The 17982-nt window shown below is 36.9% G+C and overlaps 3 protein-coding genes across 53 annotated transcripts in view; 1 reads left to right on the forward strand and 2 right to left on the reverse strand.

Annotated features, from left to right (window-relative positions):
- LOC114804952 (uncharacterized) overlaps positions 1-17982 on the forward strand; it is a 339668-nt gene that overhangs the window by 222378 nt on the left and 99308 nt on the right. The window lies entirely within an intron of this gene.
- LOC105216804 (cell adhesion molecule Dscam2) overlaps positions 1-17982 on the reverse strand; it is a 147580-nt gene that overhangs the window by 33744 nt on the left and 95854 nt on the right. For 38 of the 50 annotated variants that reach the window (XM_054233333.1, XM_054233341.1, XM_054233342.1 and 35 more), the window contains exon 9: positions 9586-9885. The exons of 4 other annotated variants lie outside the window; for them this stretch is intronic. In XM_054233333.1, the coding sequence (XP_054089308.1) occupies positions 9586-9885 (300 nt within the window). Of the gene's footprint in view, positions 1-1416; positions 1705-7336; positions 7625-9585; positions 9886-11130; positions 11422-12289; positions 12581-13787; positions 14079-14573; positions 14865-17982 lie in introns of all 50 variants that reach the window. 8 more of the 50 variants (XM_054233355.1, XM_054233374.1, XM_054233379.1 and 5 more) reach the window with 6 other exon arrangements.
- LOC128922532 (cell adhesion molecule Dscam2-like) lies at positions 7922-9573 on the reverse strand. Its single transcript, XM_054233386.1, has one exon. It carries the CDS (start codon positions 8670-8672, stop codon positions 8328-8330), a length of 345 nt encoding a protein of 114 aa, XP_054089361.1. The 5' UTR covers positions 8673-9573; the 3' UTR covers positions 7922-8327.

Raw genomic sequence — 17982 nt, forward strand, 5'->3', positions numbered from 1 at the left:
ACGCTGTTGTGCATAACTTTCGTTCAGCGGCAAGCCGTTGTAATGCCAATACACCAAAAGCGGATGATCACCATGTATGATGGAACATTGTAGTGTACAATAATCACCAGGGAAAAATGCATCAGCACCAGAGGTGAAGGGTGCGATTTTGGGTAGCACTAATGTTGTTGATTTTTGATTTTTGTTTTGTTTTCGAGAAATAAATTTGATTTTTTTAGTTATTTTTATGTTGCTGATGCTTTTCTTTTAAATATATGCAAGAATTTATCGATATCAGTTCAACGGCCTAAGGACATGTTTTCACAAACCTATGAGTTACTTAATTCTTATAGAAAATCATAACTTATGTTGCGTTTTTCGAAAAAGTTGCTTAAAAATCTTAACATTATACAAAAAATGTAATCAATAAATATTATTAAAATTAAATATTTAATTAAATTATTAGAAAAACATTAAAAATCAATATATCATTAAAAAAATAGAGACAAAATTATTCAGTATTTTTACGAAATTAATTGATGGCAACAATTTATTCTAAAGTCTATCTTCTAGATAGTTCATAGGCAAATTAAGAATTTTCTAAATTATGAAGATACCTGATACCTGATATATATATATATATATATATATATATATATATCTGTAGCTATTAAACTCACTAATGAGCTAAATTTAAGATAACATATTTTTTCATAACTCTTTCTGAACTGATGTGATTTGTACCGAGTACTAAAGTCCTTTATTTTTTTATGTTATATTTATTTATAATTTAGTCATTTAAGCTTATTTTCCATAATATTTGTTCCAAATAATTGTTTCGTTGATTTTTTTAATTCTCCTATGAAACCAATGATATTAAATCAAAGTGTGAACACTACTTTATGACAATATTTTGAAAGGAACGATCGACTTTCGATACCTTTATTAATTCAAATTAATCTCTGTTCGTTATTAAGACGTTTCCTTTCGCAAATAAGATTATTATTTAGAAGTATAACTTTTAGTTTCGAAACAGTGCGGCATTGACACAGTCTATGTGCAATTCGGCATGCAAATTTTTAGTATTTCAAGAGAACTATTAGGCAAAGACAGCAGCAATTTGTGAATTTTCAGACAGCACTTCTTCAACGCACAATTAAAAAATAATATACGAGCATTTTTTTTTCAAAGAAAAAAACTGTTAGAGCTAACTTTTTAGTGCATTGGAAAGAGCGAAGTGAACAAACGATCAAAGACAGCAGGGGAATATTTAGCAGACAACAGCTTTTATATATTGTTCGCTAACTACAAGTGAAATTATCAAGCTTTCGATAGGTTGTTATTATTGCCACAATACTTTTGTTAGTTTTTTTACGTATATTATTAATTTTTTTTATTTTTATATTAATTTTTTCTCTCTTTTATTTGAATTCTAACCATAAACATTCAACTCAGTAGAATAGCTCTGCACGCCCGCGCGATTGCTTGCATTGCAAGTGAAATTTCCAGCATGTTGATGATCGACTGATTCAATAGTCAGCACACTGCTGCGACGACCGACTGTCATTGTCGAAATGCCCAACGCTTCACTCACGAGCGCACCGTTGAGCGTCCACTCAATAACAATCGGCAAATCGCCAGTGGGCACCGAGCAATGCAATGTCAGATATTGACCGGTCTGAGCGGGACCCTCCTCGAAAGCAAAGGGTATGATGCGTGGTAAAACTAAAAGCGGTGTATACGAGTATAAAAAGTAGGAAAAAAGAAGGCATAGATAGCAATAAGTAGAGAAGAAATAATTTACATTTTAAATAATACAACAATTGAAATAATAATTTTTAATATGAAATCAGCGCCAACAAATTACATTTTTTTTTAAATAATTTCTATTTATGATTTTTGTTCTCTAATTAACCTATAACTTTGAGTTGTGCGCTATAGCTCGCCTTGCCCGCCTCATTCGAGCCGTGACAACTGTAATTTCCCGCATGACGCGCGTTCACGTTCTCTATAGTGAGTACGCTACTACGACGTCCCAGTTTTGAAATCAATATGTCCTGGTCGTCGTCATTGACCAGCGGTTGATTGTTAAAGGTCCAACGTATGTTCAACGGTAGATCACCCTCGGTTATGGTGCACTGATATGTGATATATTGACCGAGGTGTACGGCTTGATTGCCGCTAGAGAAGGGAGAAATTTGTGGTGGCACTTTGTGATGCGCAGAGAAGGTTAAAATTGTACAGAGAAAGGAAAGCGAGGTAAAAAAAAATGAATTTTGGGGTAAAAAAAATAATTTTTAAAAATTCACTATAAAAACATAAACATAAACTACTTATCTAAAGCTAGTGCAATAATAGTTTCGAAATATTTTTTTTTATTTATCACCGCCCACCATTCACAATCAACGCTGCCGTATATACCGTTGTTTGCGCCTCGTTACGCGCCTTACACGTATAATTCCCAGCATTATTGCCATTCACCGAATCGATAGTTAAAACATTTACTTTCTTGCCAATTTTCGATGTGGTAACACCCAAATAATCGTTTATCGGATAATCGTTGAATAGCCAAGTGATATCGACTGGTAAATCACCTTTCGAAATGGTACATTGTATGGTCACAGAGTCGCCGAAATTTGCTGGTTCTTCACCAAAATCGAAAGGTGTGATTTTCGGTGGCACTACGCCGTTAAAAAAACATTAGAGAATAGACCGAATATGCATTATATATCTTTTTCATAACTTAAAATGTCCTTCATTGTTGTTGTCGGTCAGGCAACACAAAATTATAGTAAATATACTTAAATTCAGCTATTCAGCAATAGTATTTCCACTTTTCAATATCGTGTCAACTTTTTATTGAAGAAAGTTTATTTTAATTCAGCAGTATTTTTAAATGTATATTTTCACTTCAAATATTCTATACAACCTGACATGTAGACAGTAATATATTATTTTTCATTTTATAGATATTGTAAGCAACATGCTTAACAGCATATTTTCAACATAAATCATTCAGACATACTCCTTTTTACAGCATAACTACATTTTGACTGCAATTCAGCGCATTAAATATATGTAAAACATTGCCAAAACATAAAAAATAGTGAAAGCAATTCTAAAATAGCAATTTTGTATAAATTCAGCGCTAATTCAGCACAACAAATGTATAAATATAAAAGCAAGATTCCAATAATATCGTTGAATAATTTATAGCATGCGCTTCAGATGTTTGGATATTGTTCTAAGCAAGAAGATAAGGTCGTATAGGTAAAGGATAAAGTGTTTCAACAAAAGTTGAGAAATGAAATATTAGAACCAAAATGTTAATAACATATGTTTAGAAAAATGTTTGGCTTTTATAATCAATACTACCATTCACAATCAATTCTGCAGTATAACTGCTTGCCGCCCATAGATTTCTAGCTTTGCATGTATAGTTGCCAACGTGACGCGCATTTACCGAATCTATCATCAATACACTCAAACGTTTGCCCATTTTTGTGGCCGTAATACCAGAATATGAATTGAGCGGGTAATCATTAAACAGCCATTCAATATCTAGTGGCAAATCACCCGATGAAACGAGACAATTTATGGAGACGGAGTCTTCAAAATTAGTAGGAGTCTCACCAAAGTCGAAATGTGCTATTTTTGGAGCCACTGGAAATGTGGTAAGATTTTAGTCGATAGTGTAAGAAATATGTGGTTGTAGGGGGGTTTGAAGGTTGTGTGTTTTCAGTGTTTCGGGGCTTAATGTAAAAAGTATTAAAGAAAAATACAAATACGAAAAGAAAAAATACTGTAGCCTGTTACATAAATTATTCAGTACAATTCAGCGGACTTAAATTTCAATTAATTTAAACAAATATACCATTAACTATCAATTCAGCTGTGTAATTCACTGCAGCTGCATGATTTTTCGCCTTACAAGTATACTTTCCCGCATGTCTAGCGTGCACATTATCAATAGTTAAAATATTTGTACGTTTGCCACTTTTCATAACCGATACACCGGAGTAAGAACTAATAGCGTAATCATTGAATAACCACTCTATATCGATGGGTAAATCTCCGGATGAAATAAGGCAAGTAACCGACACAGAATCTTCAAAGTTTGCCGGTTCCTCACCAAAATCGAAAGGTGTTATCTTTGGGGGGACTTGTTGGGGTTTAAAATAGTTTAGAAAAATAAAAACAAAATATTTTTTGTAAGCATTTTAAAAATTTTGACAAAAACATTATGTAAAATGTAAATTAAGTAGTATTATATGTGTATTCAATAACCGTTGACAATCAGCTGTGCTGAGTACGCATCCATAGCGGCTTTATTACGCGCTTTGCAGGTATAGTTGCCCGCATGGCCCGCATGTACTGAGTCAATAGTTAATAGGCTCGTACGCTTGCCACCTTTGATCACATTTACACCGGCGAAATAATTAACTGGTTCACCATTAAATAACCACTCGATGTCTAAAGGCATATCACCACTGGAAATGAGACAGTTCACCGAGACAGAGTCCTCAAAGTTCGCAGGAACTTCACCAAAGTCAAAAGCAACGATTTTAGGAGCGACTAGGGACGGGAGGAAATGTTTATGCTTGTGTAACGGTTAATGAAACTAGCAGTATTTTGTAAGGGAGGGGATTTTTATAATAGGTATTTTAAAATTAACTAAAATACACAAAAAGAAAATTTCAAAACCGCTAGTAAGTGTTATTCAGCGCTACTTAAACTGACAGCCTTAAATGCTATATACCATTAACCACCAATTCAGCTGTGTAATTAACAGCCGCTGCATGATTTTTTGCTTTACAACTGTATTTTCCGGCATGTCTAGCATGTACGTTGTCTATGGTCAACATACTGGTACGTTTACCACCCTTCACAACAGTAACACCCGAGTAGGAACTTATAGCATAATCATTGAACAACCACTCGATATCGATAGGTAAATCTCCAGAGGAAATGAGGCAAGTTATCGAAACAGAGTCTTCAAAATTCGCTGGCTCCTCACCAAAGTCGAAGGGTGTAATTTTAGGTGGAACTTATGTATGTAAAATGCAGGATGTAAATAAAATTATTACAAATTTAAAAAAAGTTGTAAGCACATACAAATATAAAATAAGATTTGGCTGAATAGTAAGTTCAATTGTTTAAATAACCGTTAACAATCAATTGTGCTGAGTACTCATCCGTAGCGGCCTTATTGCGCGCTTTACAGCTGTAGTTTCCCGCATGTCCAGCATGCACTGAGTCGATACTTAACAAACTAATACGTTTACCGCCACGCATAACATTCACACCCGCGAAATAGTTAACCGGTTCGCCATTAAATAGCCATTCAATATCGATTGGCATATCTCCAGAAGAAATTAGACAATTTACCGAAACTGAGTCCTCAAAGTTAGCAGGTTTCTCACCAAAATCGAATGGCACTATTTTTGGTGGCGCTGAATAGATAATTTTGCAAAAAAAAATATGTTTTTAGCTTGTTTTAAACGTGAGCATACATAGCGTGGATAAAGAAATTCTAATAGACATGTTAATCATAATTCAGCAACTTTTTTGTCTAAAATATTTTGTAAGTAACAATTTATTTTGTGTTCCTATATTGTGCTCAATTCCAATTGAGAAGAAAATTACAATTCAGCAACATTTTCTTCAAATATATTTTGTAAGCGCCAATTATGGTTGTGTACTTTTATTGCGCTTAATTATTTGACTGCAAAACAGCTCTAATTCTGCAAGACTTGTTTCCAAAAAACTTGTCAGCACTCCTCTATTTTTATGAAATGGATCAATATTAAACCAAAAACTACATAAAAACTACTGTAAGCGTAACTTAAAGCAAATTCAGCGCATAGAAAATAAGCGGAAAACTTAAAAAAATACCATTAACAATTAGTTCCGCTGTGTACTCCACAGCGGCGGCATCATTGCGCGCTTTGCATGTATAGTTGCCCGCATGACCGGCATGCACGGAGTCTATAGTCAATATGCTGGCCTTTTTGCCACCCTTCACTATAGATACACCAGTATAAATGTTTATTGGCTGACTGTTAAAAAGCCAAGTGATATCCATTGGTAAATCACCCAAATAAATGAGACAATTTACAGAGACTGATTCTTCAAAATTCACCGCGTGATCGCCAAAATCGAAATGCGCAATTTTGGGGGGAACTAAAAGTATGTAAGTAAAGTGGTTGAGGAATTGTGGAATAATAAATTAAAACTGACAATAAAGTATTAAAGAAAGTTAAAGTTTTGACATATTATTTGACTAAATGCAAAACAAATACCGTTCACCACCAATTCAGCGGTATAATTCACGGATGTTGCCTTGTTGGCAGCAACACAAGTATAGTTGCCAGCATGATGACCACGCACATAATCGATGGAGAGTGCGCTTATCTTTTTACCCAATTTCACCATTGAAACATCGTAGACATTGTCATTGATTTGACGACCATTAAAGAGCCATGCAAAGCTTACAGGAAAATCACCAGAAGTCACCAAACATTGTACGCTAGCAGATTCACCAAAATTCGAGGGTTCTTCGCCGAAATCAAAATTTGCGATTTTAGGCGGCACTTGAAAGGGGAATGACGGGGAAAGTTAAGTGTAGGAAGAGGTGTAAAAATTATTTAAAAAAAAAATAAAATAAAATATTCATATCATAAAAAATTTATATTCAGCGCATTCCGCACCGTTAACACGCAATTCAGCGGTATGATTAACGCGGCCAGCACGATTTTCAGCAATGCAGCTGTAATTTCCAGTATGTTTAGCCGACACAGACTCGATTGTAAGTTCACTAATGCGTTTGCCACGTTTCGTTGTAAAAATTTCAAGATAATCCTCGAATGGTTTACCATTCAGCGTCCATGTAATGCTTACTGGTAAATCACCACCGGCAATGGTGCACTGTATGTTAACAAATTCACCAAAACTCATCGATTCTTCGCTAAATGAAAATGGGCTGATTTTTGGTGGTACTGAGTATATATGAAAAAAAAAATATTATAAGCTTGCGTTAAAAAGCATATAATTTTACTTTTAGACTATTATTCAACACTTTACTAAAAATAGCTATTCACCACAATTAAGCGCAATTTTTTGGGCTTTTTATTTCAACCACTTAATAATATTTGTGTCAGATTTCTTAAATAAAGTTTTCTCTCAATTCTTTTTCCTAAACAAACAATAAATCCATATTCAGCACACAACAAATAATATCACCAGTTGCACAGCAAATGTGTATGAGGTAAGGGTTAAGCAAATGTAAACTACAATATCTACCAAGAGCCGCTACAAATTTAACTATTTAACATTACAAAGATTCTTTCGCACAAACCATTCACAATCAATTCAGCTGAATGTTCAGCACGACCAGCTGAATTGCTTGCAATACAAGTATAATTGCCCGCATGTTTCGCCTCGATTGCATCGATCATTAAATTGTGTATACGTTGACCACGTTTCTCAGTCAAAATCTCCAGCTCCGGCAGTAGCGGGTGCCTGTTCAATGTCCATATTACCGATACGGGTAGATCACCGCCCGAAATAGTGCAATGTACTGAGACAGGCTCACCGAAGTTCATGGGTTCGTCACCAAATGAGAAGGGTGTAATTTTTGGTGGTACTTAATGCAAAAATTTCAGGAAAGAGGATAATAACAAAAGAAAGAAGAAAAAACAAAAAATAATTTTACTTTCAAATTTTTACACCAACCATTCACAATTAAGCGTGCTGTATGCGCAATTATGCCCGCTTTATTTTGCGCATGACACGAATAAAAGCCGGCATGATGCGCGGCCACTGATTCAATTGATAAAACATTGATACGCTTGCCAATACGCGAAAAAGATATATCGTGGTATCTATCGATGGTGGCGTTATTCAACTGCCAGGTAACATTGATGGGTAGATCACCGCCGAGTATGGTGCACTGTATGGAGGCGGGTTCACCGTAGTTGAGTGGTTCTTCACCAAAATCAAATGGTGCGATTTTCGGTGCAACTTTTTGTAGGAAAACAATTACAATTTTTGTAAGCTTCATTTTAATAATCATAATATGTATTACAAAAAAGTTAGCTGTATACATAAAATGTCAATTCAGAACATTTTTGTATATGTTCAAGCACTCATCTCTCGACAGAATTCTTAATACAGTAATAACAGTTACGCTGAATAACTGCTAATACTATTCAGCGCAGCCAAAACACAATTAAAGTTATAACATCAGCTTAATCAACGCGGAGTTGGGAAGTTTGAGGAAATTTTTAAACAAAAAATTAAAAAAATATACAATGAACACATCCAATATAGTATTGATCCCTTAGCTGTTAAAAAAACAAACCGTTCACTATCAGACGCGCTGCATGCTCTGTAATTCCAGCTTTATTATGCGCGCGACATGAATAGTTTCCCGCATGATGCGCCGCGACAGCTTCGATGGTCAACACATTTACACGTTTGCCAATACGCGATAATGATATATCATGAAAACTATCAATAGCAGCATTATTCAGCAACCAGGTAACGTTGATTGGTAGATCACCGCCGAGTATGGTGCACTGTATGGAGGCGGGTTCGCCGTAGTTGAGCGGTTCTTCACCAAAATCGAATGGTGCAATTTTCGGTGCAACTTTTTGCGTTGAAATAATAATACAAATTTCGTATACAATCATTATGATTTGTAAGCTTGATATTTTTTATATAGAGGATTCATTAGAGATGAAAAATTTAGTTTACAAATAAACTAAACACTTACTGGAAGTCAGCGCACTTAATAAGTAAGCATAGCTACATTTCAGTAGCGTTTTTAGATAAGTTTTAAAAACATTTAAAATTATTCGCGCTGAGTACCGTTTTAAGGCATTCAGCTCCGTTTTTTAAATCCCGAGACGTATGAACTGGAGTGGGGATAAGGTTTAACTTAAAGCAATATTAACTACTCTAACAAAATAATAGTAATTTATAGTTTATATTTAGCAAACCATTAACAATCAAAGCCGCTGTATAAACAGCTTTTCCCGCCCAATTCTCAGCGATGCATGTGTAATTTCCCGCATGATCAGCAGTAACGCTTTCTATAGCCAAGACATGGGTATGTCTAGTAAATTTTGTCGTTGCTATATTCAAATGGGCAGGAAGATGATAATCATTCAGCAACCACTTAACACTCATTGGCCAATCACCACCGGCGATGGTGCATTGTATGGACGCGGGTTCACCGAAATTCAAGGGTTCTTCGCCAAATTGAAACGGTGTGATACGCGGCGGTACTGAGTTATATTAATGCGTGTTTGTGTGTGTGCGAAATAATGTAAGAAATATTTCTTGTTATTTAGTAACATCAATTGGAAATTTTGAATTTTAAGATATACGATTTGTTAGATAGTGTGGGTGTAGATGAAGTCTATTTTGTTATGTACGATTTACAAGGTTAAATTTACTCTCAAAAATACATATTGATAACCATATAATATATTAAAAGTAAAGGAGCAAGTTTAGTACTTCAGAACACCGCAACCGAGCCCAACAGAATTAGTCACTTAAAACTAGTCCATGAGGAATTGTATATATTCAAATCCATTATACCATTCACGGTAATATTTGTGCTGTACGTCGTTGAGCCAGCCGCATTACTAGCCGTACAAGTGTAGGTGCCAGTATGTGCGGGCGTGGCACGCGGTATCGATAACACACTCGATTTGCTACTAAAGCGATTTGTACGCATTATCGGTTGGAGTGTGTCGTAACGCGCATCACCAGCGGCGCGTTCAAAGCTCCAGTTGATTTGTATTGGGCGATCTCCTTTCTGTATTTGACAAAGCAAATCGATAGAGTCGCCGGTGTTGATTATGTCGTCGTAACTGAAGGGTGTGATTTGCGGAAGGACTAAAGAATAAATGTTTGAAAATTTAGAATAAATTCTTTAAAAGTGAATCGTAGTAAATTTTTTTTTTGGAATTTCGGCTAATTCAGCCCAATTTTGTTCAATTCAGCGCAATAAATATGTGGTTATTCTATATGTAATTGGAATTCTAAGAGACTTCTGATAATTCAACTCACTTTTATTAAATTCAGCACTGTATAATTCAATACAGCTCGCGATTTTTAGAGATGTATTCGAAATTCTAAGGGACCTCGGCTAATTAAGTTGAATTTAATTAAATTCAGCACAGTTTAATTCAATTCAGCTCCACAATATATAACTCCTGAATACAATTTTAAATTTTTGCTGCATTTAGATTAATTCAGCGCAGTTCCATTCGGCTCTAATATTTTATTTCCCATCAAAATATACCAATTTTAGTACTAAAACAAATTAATTTCCACTTTTCAGCGCATTCTAAATACTTTTTGAGCTAATCCATTTTATTCATTAACCAATTTGTAAAACTTTACTTCACATAAATAGGGTACTAAATTTTAACTATTCAGCTTATTTGGGCATATAATTTTGTTTTAAATAACTTTAATAGTTTTCCTTTCCTAATTTAAATACATTCAGCGGCGCCAAAACAGGCACACACATGTTTCAATTTAATTATTGTGCTTTCTGGACATTGTGGATGGACATATAAATCACAACAACGAAAAGGATACCAAAGATAAAAAAAATATTAAAAAATATGTTCAAATGTCTTTATCTGAAGCAAATACCATTAACCAGCAATTCAGCAGTGTAAGCACTCTGCCCCGCCTTGTTACTGGCCACACACGTATAATTTCCCGAATTCGCCGCCTTCACCGATTCCACTGTCAATAAGCTAATGCGATCACCAATCTTACTTGCCAACACACCCATATGCGAAAACAATGGCAACTCATTATGCGTCCAACGAATCTTCAACGGTAAATCACCTTTTGCCACATGACAAGTCAGCTGTACGCTGTCACCTTCATTAGCCTCAGCATCGAAGTTAAATGGATGTATAGCGGGTAGTACTAGATATGTACAGGTAATACATAAAAGTGGGGGAGGATGGGTTTAAATCCGACAAGCGATAGTGTATAGGAAGCATAAGGAAAATACATACAGAAAAACATTTCGATAAATACGATTTTAAACCTATTATGTGAGTTAGTAGCAAAGAATAATCGATTTAATATTTAATAAATATTCGTGTTCTCATTAACCATTGACTTGTAACTCGGCCTGATAGGCACTCACGCCCGCGCGATTCGTTGCTAAACACGCGTAAACGCCACGATGTTCAGCGGCAATATAATCGATATTCAATGTACTCGACTTTGTCGACATGCGACCGATAATAATCTCGTAATCGCCACTTTTCAACGTTTGATTATTCAGCGTCCATGTAATATTTATGGGTAGATCACCTTTGGTGACCGAACATTGCACACCCAGCGAATCACCAGAATTGGTCGCTTCATCACCGAATGAGAAGGGCATAATTTGTGGTGGCACTGTGTGGCAAAAATGGGGGAAGAGTTTTGTGTTAGCGTGTATAAACAAGGTTTGGGAATATTGTTTAAAATAAAAATTTTAAAAATTAAAAACCAATTCTAAATGCTATATTAATTCAGCTATTATTCAGCGCAGCCACCATTCACTAGTAATTCAGCTATTTGTTCAGCGCTGCCCGCTGCATTGCTCGCAATACATTTGTAGGTGCCACGATGATGTCCATTGATGGCATCAATGCTGAGCGAACTTAATTTCGGAGACATTTTAATAATACGTATGCCGGCGTGCTCATTTGTAATCGGTTGTCCATTCAGCGTCCAGTGCAGTTGTAGTGGTGTATCGCCTTTGAAGACCATACATTGCACCGCAGTGCTATCGCCGTAATTTGAGGGTTCGTCGCCAAAGCTGAATGGCATGACTTGTGGTGCGACTGATATGATGCGGTGCAAAACAAATGAAATACGAATTTTTATATTTTTTCTTGACAACAGTAGAAGCTATTAAAATAATTATTATTTGAAAATTTGTATAAACCCACTTTGCATGAAACGGGGGCCAAAAACGGTTAAAAAATTTGGGCTTAACTATCTCAGCGCCACTTTTATATGTCAGCACATATTTATTTCCCTTTATAATAGATGAAATGACAAAACAGTTGAAAATTAATAGTTATTAACACATTTTACATACATTCAGCGCACATTTTTGTTGTTTTAACGAATTTTTACTACAAATTCAGCAAATGTGCACGCAAAAAACTGCTAAAGCTTATTCTTACAACTACAAAACCTGCACAAAGCATATTCAGCGTGTTTGCATAACTACAATTATTTACTGCAAGTGTACATAGACTCAAGCAAAACAAACCGTTAACTTGTAATTCAGCTACATATTCGCTAGTTCCCGCCTCATTTGTTGCGATACATTTATATGTACCGCGATGGAACGCTGCTAACGAGTCGATATTCAGCGAACTGGTGCGTTTATTCAGCCGTATTATTGAAAACCCATTTTCACCATGCACAATAGGCGCTGAATTTAGTGACCAACGTATTTTTACTGGCAAATCGCCTTTGGGTACAACACAACTAGCGCTCGCTATTTCACCCATATCAGCAGTATCCTCACCGAAGGAAAACGGTAAAACTTGTGGTGGTACTTCAATTTAAAGAAACGATAATTACCGTAAAACAACAAAAACACACTACAACAAATAAACGTAAAACTAAATCAACTAGTTAAATATATATTTATTCAATAATTGTCTGCTTGCACAAACCATTCACATGCAATTCAGCGCTATATTCAGCACTGCCTGCCTTATTCGATGCAATGCATTTATAAATGCCACGATGACGCGCCTCCAACGAATCAATATTGAGCGAGCTAGTACGTGGATTCATACGCGATAAGGTAAAACCATGTTCGCCGTTTATAATCGGCGCTGAATTTAAGGTCCAACGTATTTCTATGGGTAGATCACCCTTTGGAATTAGGCAAAACACAGCGGCGATCTCGCCAGTATTCACAGGCTCCTCACCAAAGTCGAAGGGTTGTATTTGGGGTGGCACTTCATAAGAATTTAGGGATAATGGATTATATGGCATGAATTACAACATAAAAGAATTAAACCAAAAACTTTCTAAATATAAACAAATAACTCCGCTATGTATACCAATTACAAAAAATATAGATATTTCAAACAAACCATTCACTTCTAAAACCGCAACATATTCGGCATAACCTGCTGAATTGTTTGCTAAGCACTTATATGTACCGCGGTGCATTGCTTCAAGTGAGTCTATATTCAGCGAACTTGTGCGTTTGTTCATTTTGAATATGTTAAAACCGTTTTCACCATTTACAATCAGCGCTGAATTCAAGGTCCAATAAATATCGAGTGGTAAATCACCTTTTGGTACGACGCAAGTAACACTAGCGACCTCGCCACGATTCAGCGGCTCGTCACCAAAGCTGAATGGACTAATTTGTGGTGCAACTATGACAGAAAAATAGTAAATTTTAATTCAGCACGGCTGAATTTGAACAACTAAGTCACCTAAACATAACTAAGCAATTTTTTAACAATTTAATGTCGCTTATTGGCATAAACATATAATTCAGCACAAATTCAGCACACTTGAGTTTTAAAAAAAACACTACACCAACACCAAATGCAACGAATACGCAGCTTCTTTTCGTAAATTATAGACAGTTGAGTGTAGAAAAAAGTTTCAGCATAAGCGGAGTGAATATTTTCCAATTCAGCACATTTTTAAAGCGAAGAAAAATAATTAATATATTGCATATGTTATTATTGTTTTTGTTAGTGAATTGTTGTAAACTATGTTTTTACTAAACGCACCATTAACTTGCAATTCAGCGCCATATTCAGCAAGTCCAGCCAAATTCATAGCTATACAGCGATATGTACCGCGATGTTTGGCCTCTAAAGAATCAACGCTTAAGTAGCTAGTACGCGCATTCAATTTCATAATAGTAAAACCATCGACACCTGATGTTATAGGCTCATTATTGATGGTCCAATGTATATCAAGCGGCAAATCGCCCTTTAGAGCAACACAGTTAATGCTGATAATGTCACCCATATTAACAACTTCGGCGGGAAAGCTAAAAGGTAGTACGTGTGGAGGAACTGCGAGGGATTTGAGTGTGTTAAATTTTATTCAGCGCGAATTCAGCAGTTTTTATATGTTAAAAATAATCAAATCGACTACCAATTTTATTTATTGCTATATAAAATATTTAATAAAAAAATCTATATTATATCACCAATTTTAACAGCAATGCAGAAAATCGAATACAGAGGCTGCTCGAAAGTCATTTCACTAAACCAGAAACTTCAAATTGAATATTGAGACTATTCAGCGCCAATTCAGCACAATACTTTATTTCACTTTGCACTTTTTATATGCAGCACCAACACCAATTTTTTCAAATTACACGCTCATTTTCTTATTTGCCGAATGTGGTATAGGAGATGTGTTTTTACGATGTAAGCAGCAGTTCTGAGTACTTCAGCACTTGTATCTAGCAAAGCAAGGAGTCTATAATATTATATTTACAATACTTGTTAGTAGCATTACATTAACTATTTATTTATGGTGATACAAAGTTGTCGGCCACGCACCATTAACCTGCAATTCAGCCGCATATTCAGCAAGCCCAGCTAAGTTTACAGCTATGCAACGATAAGTACCACGATGTTTAGCCTCTAATGACTCAATGCTCAAGTAACTGGTGCGAGCATTTAATTTAATAATATTAAAACCATCGCTGCCTTTAGTGATTGGTTCATTATTGAGCGTCCAGAAAATATCGAGCGGTAAATCGCCTTTCAAGATCATACACGTAGCGCTTATCATATCACCCATATTGACTACTTCGGCAGGGAAACTAAATGGTAATATGTGAGGCGGAACTGCACAATAAAAGAAAAGGTATATTGGGAGGTCAGGAAAAGCAAAAAAAAAAAACAAAAACGAAATAAAATTGTAGTAAACGTTGTAAACGCTTATACAGCGCGCATTGCTGACAAACCATTAACATGTAATTCAGCTGAATACTCTGCAAAACCCGCTTTATTATTCGCTATACACTTATAGACGCCGCGATGTTTTGCCTCGAGCGTATTAATGCTCAGTGAGCTTGTGCGCGGATTCATGCGCATCAAAGTGAAACCTTCTTCGCCGTTTATGATTGGCGCTGAATTCAAAGTCCAGCGTATATTCAGCGGCAAATCACCCTTGGTAACCATACACTGTGCACCAGCCATTTCGCCGAAATTAAGAGCCTCATCACCGAAACTGAATTGCATTATTTGTGGGGGAACTGACGGAGTATTTGGGTTGAGGTGGAGGGATGGATAAAGAAAATTTAGTTTTGATTGCAAAAATCAAATAAGAAATGCATAGAATGTAAATAATATAATGCTCTACTACAATTTACATATTCTTCAGGCCTAATCTGTACCGTTAACTTTCAATTCAGACGCATAAAATGTTGAGCCCGCCTTATTTTCCGCAATGCATTTGAAGAGACCACGATGATGCTGCTCAACGGCCGCGATATTCAGCACACTTGTTTTCGGCGACAATTTCAATATTGTTATGCCCTCTTCGCCATTTATAATGGGTCTTGAATTCAGCGTCCATTTTATATTAATCGGTATATCACCTTTCTGGATCATACATTGTACACCAGCATTCTCACCGTTATTTATGGGTTCATCGCCAAATGAAAATGGCATAATGGCGGGAGGTACTGGTGAAGGAGGTGGAGATTTGAAGCACATAAGAAAAAAAAACCATAAAAGAAACAACAGCAAGAACTACAAAAATAACTAACACTCAAAACTGTATACCATTAACTTTCAACTCGGCGACATAAAAGTCGGCGCCGGCCTTATTTTCAGCGATACATTTAAAGAGACCACGATGCTGTTCCTCAACTGAGGCAATATTCAAAACACTACTTTTCGCCGACATTTTAAGTATAGCTAAACCCTCTTCGCCGTTTATAACAGGTCTGGAATTGAGGGTCCACTTAATCGTAATGGGTACATCACCCTTCTGTATCATGCACTGTACGCCGGCGCTCTCGCCGGTGTGGACAGGCTCCTCCGCAAAGGAGAAAGGCACTATGGAGGGAGGAACTGATGGCGGAAGAAGAAATAATATTGTATATTTGAAACAAAAACAAGAAATTGCAGCGAGAAATTTAAATTTGTCCAACAAAATATAGAAAATGCTTGCAAAAAATTGAAGCCCACAACTACCGTTGACACGTAACCACGATGCGTGTTCTACACTGCCAGCTGCATTGCTAGCCACACAACTATAATTGCCCGCATGACGCGATCGCACCGATTCTATATTCAACATGCTAATACGTTGACCGCTACGCGTTAACACCACACCATCGTTGGAGCCGAAGAGCCGAAAACCATTAAAACGCCAAAAAATATCCAACGGTAGATCACCTTTGGTTACGGCGCAATTGACAGTGGCCATATCCTGTGCATTGACGGGTGCGCCAAAGTCGAAGGGTAATATTTGCGGTAGGACTGTGTAACGGGTGTAAGAGGTTGCGGAAAGAGTTAATTAAAATAGAAACAAAAAAATAAGAAAACACAGAAAATATTACGTCTCTAAACTAGCCACGCGCTCAAACCATTAACAGCCAATAAGGCCGACTGCTTAGTCTCGCCGCCATTATTTGTCGCAATGCAGCTATAATTGCCCGCATGGCGCGCGCGTACTGATTCAATGCTAAGTACGCTAATGCGTTGACTAGTGCGTGTCACAACCAGACCATCGTTGGTGAAAACGCGTCCGCCATTACGCGTCCAATAAATATCCAGCGGTAGATCGCCCTTCTTAACGCTGCAGTAAGCCGAAACCATATCCATTTCATTGATGATCTCATCACCGAAATCGAAGGGTAGTATTTGTGGTAGGACTGGGGTAGAGGGGTAAATGAAGCGGCGGTTGGTAGAAAAGTTAACAATAAAACAAAAATATATATTCGAAAAGTATATCACAAAGAAGCAGACAAATAGTTCGTATATCATTTGAAAATTAACCATTCACGGCCAGTAACGCCGACTGCTTGGTGACGCCGCCATTATTTGTCGCCACGCAGCTATAATTGCCGGCGTGACGCGCGCGTACTGATTCGATGCTGAGTACGCTGATGCGTTGACTAGTGCGCGTGACCACTAAACCATCGTTGGTAAAAAGGCGTCCGCCATTGCGCGTCCAATATATATCCAGCGGTAGATCGCCCTTATTCACAGTACAATAGGCCGAGACCATATCCAGTTCATTGATATTTTGCGCGCCGAAATCGAAAGGCAAGATTTGTGGTAGGACTGAGTTGGCGGATGGGTGAGGATAAGTAGAAATCAATAGCAGAAAAAAATTGAAGACTACAAAAGTAATATATTTATTAAAGACAATCTAAAACGAGCTCAACCATTCACCGCCAACACGGCGGATTGCCGCGTTGCCCCTGCATTATTTGTCGCCACACAGCTATAATTGCCCGCATGACGCGCGCGCACTGATTCGATGCTCAACACGCTCAAACGCTGACTATTTCGTGTGACAATCAAACCATCATTCGTGTAGACACGTCCGCCATTTTTCATCCAATATATATCGATGGGCAGATCACCTTTATTCACTGTACATGAGGCGGACACCATATCCTGTTCGTTGATGCGCTCTTCGCCGAAATCGTACGGTACAATTTGTGGCAAAACTGCAGGAGTGGAGGGGAGATGATAGAAGTACGCAAGTGGGAAAAAGGAATGCAACTGTGTTAGCGCAAATTAAATTATAAAAAAAATCGTAGCAAATTAAGGAATTTATTTCTAGCTAACGTTACAGCTAACCATTAACCGCCAATACAGCCCAATGCTTAGTAACGCCAGCGTTATTTGTCGCAACGCAGCTGTAATTGCCTGCATGACGCATGACGCGCACGCACCGATTCGATGCTCAACACGCTCATGCGCTGACTAGTTTTTGTAACGA

This window comes from Zeugodacus cucurbitae, chromosome 6 (genome assembly GCF_028554725.1).
Source record: "Zeugodacus cucurbitae isolate PBARC_wt_2022May chromosome 6, idZeuCucr1.2, whole genome shotgun sequence".
Classification (NCBI taxonomy): domain Eukaryota; kingdom Metazoa; phylum Arthropoda; class Insecta; order Diptera; family Tephritidae; genus Zeugodacus; species Zeugodacus cucurbitae.

Bases quoted from the DNA above. Each gene is read 5' to 3' on its own strand.
- LOC128922532 (XM_054233386.1), bottom strand. From the start codon at position 8,672: ATGATTGTATACGAAATTTGTATTATTATTTCAACGCAAAAAGTTGCA.